General features: G+C 50.3%; 1 protein-coding gene across 3 annotated transcripts in view; it reads left to right on the top strand.

Annotated features, from left to right (window-relative positions):
* CMTR1 (cap methyltransferase 1) overlaps positions 1-2,537 on the top strand; it is a 152,814-nt gene extending 150,277 nt beyond the window's left edge. For all 3 annotated transcript variants that reach the window (XM_027876243.1, XM_027876242.1, XM_027876246.1), the window contains one exon: positions 921-2,537. In XM_027876243.1, coding sequence (XP_027732044.1) covers positions 921-1,053 — 133 coding nt within the window. In that variant the 3' untranslated portion in view covers positions 1,054-2,537. The remainder of the gene's footprint in view (positions 1-920) is intronic.
* Positions 2,538-3,889: the final 1,352 nt, after the last annotated feature.

Genomic DNA, 3,889 nt, shown 5'->3' on the forward strand with positions numbered 1-3,889 from the left:
GATTCCTCTTCTACCCCGCACCTTCTGCCAGACCCTGACTTGGGGTTTCTCCTTTCCTTCCTCAGGGTAAGGATGCTAGCCTGTATACATCTTGGACAATAAAGTTTATATAGACTGGATGTCCTTGGGTAGAGAAAGGATGACAGAAGAAGGTCTAAGTGTATGTATTTAGGTACCACTGACTGATGCTACCAGGTGTTGGGGTAGTCCTGAGGGAGTTGGAGCCTGTGAGGCAGTGCATTGGGATGGGCATTGTCCCCATGATGGGGAACAGAGCCCCAAGGCCATCTGCCCTCCCCACTGTCCCAAACCACTGCTTCCTCAAGGCTTCTCAGGTCTTTCCCATCAGGCCATAGGATTCATTTACTGAATAGGGTAGTTTTCCCAAATAGCAGGCAGTGGGGCACTAATGTGCTTGTAATTAGCTATTGATACTTGCTCTTATCACAAGGCTAATACATTTCTGTTAGGACAGGACAGACATATAAACCATTAATATGAAGTACCTATCATTGACCCAGTAGCAAATTAGCACCAGTAACATTTTTTTTTTTTTGGAGAATGGTGGAGAGCAAGGGTGGATAGTGAAGCAGGCTGGAGCAGTGACCCATTGGGAAATCCTTTTGTTACTATAGGTAAGGAAGAATCTTGAGAGATTTGTTCAGTTGGTCCCACCCCTTTTTGAAGGGAACTCTCTTCCCCTGCCTTCAGTCTAGCCTTCTACCACCGCCCTCTACTGTCTGGTCTCTAGTCCTGCTTTTCTCTCCAGGACAGTCATTAATGATCTGCCTTTTGACTAGATTAGATGCCAAACCAGGGTGGCTCTTCCTTCTTTCCTCACTCTCATTAATCCTATCCCATCCAGCCTATTAGCCCAGCCTAATGGTCTCTCTTTCCTGTCCTCTCTTATCTTACCCCAGCATCTGCTACTATGGGCGGCTCTTCTGGGAGTGGGGCGATGGTGTCCGAGTACATGACTCTCAGAAGTGCCAGAATCCTGAGAAGTTGTCTAAGGATGACATCCTCTCCTTCATTCGGGAACACAGTGTCTGAGGATCCAGCCCAGGAGATCATAGCCACCCCTGAGGACCCTTGGCTACTGTCTGAGGAAAGAGAGAGGGGGCTGATTGTCCTATTTGGAGCAAGATAACAGCAGATAAGACAGGTCACTTCCTCCTTAGAGGAGAAAGAGTGGCATTCAGAGCACATCAAGGACAGGGTGGATGACCCTCTCACCACTGCTCATCCTGAATTATATCCTTCCCGTCCCCCTAGGACACTTTGTGAGTATTTGGGAGGAGCTAAGGAAGTTGGCCTTGCTTTTGCTCCTGGTATAGCCCTTTCACTTCCCATCCCCGGAAGGACACGGTGGGAACTCTGTCCTTCAGGAGTATGGCCTAGAATGAAGCTGTTCCCCTTGTTTGGTCATTCGAGGGTCAATTCCTGGGTATGTCGGCTGGCTTGGGGGCAGAGGCAGAAGTTTAAGGGCACCTGATGAAATATCACTGCTGAAGTATCAGAGCTCCTGGAGTTTCTTGCACTTCTCCTGCCCCGATTCTGGGAGTCCTTCCCTTTTAACCAAGTAGCTGAAGTGCTCAGCAGGATCATGAGCAGAGAAAGAAAGACTATGACTGTTGGACATGTCAGTCCATGTATCTACCCCTTGCCCTTGCCAGCCCCCAGAACCCGACCTCTGACAGATTTTTTTCCTTTTTTTTTTTTCCCCTTCACTTCAGTGTGAATGTCCATTGGCCTATCCAGAGCGTTCTTTCTAGAACTGCCTCCTACCCCATCCCCACTTCTGGTCCAAGCCTGAGTAGGGCAAACAACTCTGAAAGTTGATGAAGCAGCTGCCACATGTTGCCCAGGCATCTTGTCTAGGAAACAGTGGCCTTGCCTGTGCCCTGGAGGAGTACCTTTAATTGTGGGTGAAGGGATCAGTGCCCATAGGAGTCCCTGTGGAATACTGTCCTGTCGCAGCATGATGCCCAGCGTGGGGGCTTGGCCCAGGTCTCTATGTTTTGCCAAAGATAAGATGCTGGAGGGTTTGAGTGGAGTTTCTCAGGCCCGGGATCATTCCCCTCCTCTCCTTTTTCCCCCAACAAAAGGCACAACTTGCTTTCATGTTTTCTCATGGGTCTTCAGCTCTTACCAGTCCCATGCACACAGAAAGGTTAGGGACCGTAGGTCCTCAGTGGAGGAAGGAAGCATGTCTGTGAGCTATTTGATGAGAAGCTCATCAGTGCTCAGAACTGGTAATATATTTCCCTCTGCCTTTCCTGGGGCCCAGGCTGGAGGGCCAGAAGTAAAGATTCCCTTTGCTGGGCTTGTTTCCATGGTGATAGGCAGAGGGTTGCAGGGTGGGGGAGTATCTCCACTGTGTCCATGGGGTGGACTAACAGTCTTCCTCTATCCTGCATTTGGTAGTAGTAGCCCTGCCTACAGAGGTAGCTTATTTCCACCCAATACTGGGTTAGGGGTGTGTGTATGTGTCTCATGGCGCCTCAGATCATTAAAGGAAAAAGATATTTTTAAAACCCGTGTAATTTTGTACTGATGGTTGGCAGTTTGTGCTTGGTACTTTGTGGCGTGGGAACTGACTTGGTTGAAGACTACCTGGGCTGTGAGGTGATGCAGAAGGAGCTGTCTGAAAAAAGAGGCAGGGGAGGGAGCTTTAGAATCAAGAGGCCCCGACATCCTGGAGAATAGCATTCCAATCAGAGTCCAGCCTGGTGTTAGCATGTTGCAGCAGCAGCGCATGGAGCAGAGATAGTGGGGAGGATCTGATTGTCTTCCTGACAAGGCCGAGGTGGAAGGACCTGCCTTGCTCAGTTACATAAATCACACAGCTGGCCAGCTGGTGGCACATCCACAATCCAAGATCTGTCTGTGAGACTAAAATAGCAGAAGTGGCAGACTAATTAATGTCACTTTAGACTCTGGGAGGAGGGTAGGGAAGGATGGCTTCACTGACACCCCCCCCCCCCAGCCTCTCACTCTGCCTCCAGCCCCTGGACTGCTCTCAAGCATGGCTCTTCCCTGCCCCTTCCAGGACCTAGGCCAAATTATTTAGTGGTTTTTCCCTAGCATTTTTCTCAGAGTACTTCTCTTCCCCTTCCCCCAGGCTCCATCCCAATGCCTCCCCCTCCTCCCTTCCCCCAGGGTCCCTCCTTAATGTTTCCACAGCCTTCAGTTCCCCCCAAGTTCCTCTTTTCCTCATTGTTTCGCGTATTTAATTGGTTTAATCTTGCCTCTTTGCTGCTTGAGCCCCTTTATCATTTTAGTTGCTTTGCTCTGGCCTCCCTCCAGCCGCCTTTGTCTCCCTCCCCCTTTTCTGTCCCCTGCCCCCATGCTTCGGCAGTAGAGGAGGGCAGAGCAGGTGGGATCTGGCCTGGCCAGTGATGTCTATGTTTGTTGTGCTTGAACTGCCAGAACCCAGCTGCTGTCAGTGACTGCACTGACCTGCGGCCATCCCTCACTGCAAAGCCAATTCTAATTTACTGGCCACTGTCACCCATATGTCTGTCTGGTTATTACCATGGCTGCTGCTGCTGCTCACTCACAGCAGCTTCTTTCCCTCCAAGATGGATTAACTCTCTGGTCCCTTGGAGCTTTGTGGCTGCTTTTGGCCCCTGAGTTTCCCTTTGCTGTACAGTCCTGATGGCCTCATTTTTCTGCAGTGATTAAAGGCTCTGCTGGGTGGTTTGAGAGCACCTGAGGGTGAGGGTGAGCTGACAAAAGGGACTATTGAACAGAGCATTTGGAAGCTGTCACTTTGTCCCTCAGGCCTCTACCAGATGCCTCTAACTTGGTACTTGGGGCTAGTTCCCCAGTCCTTCCCCCAACATTTCCTCCCTCTCCCCAATCATCCCTTCAGCTTCAGGAAGAC

The sequence above is a fragment of the Vombatus ursinus genome, unplaced genomic scaffold (assembly GCF_900497805.2).
Source record: "Vombatus ursinus unplaced genomic scaffold, bare-nosed wombat genome assembly UNPS02014811.1, whole genome shotgun sequence".
Lineage (NCBI taxonomy): Eukaryota > Metazoa > Chordata > Mammalia > Diprotodontia > Vombatidae > Vombatus > Vombatus ursinus.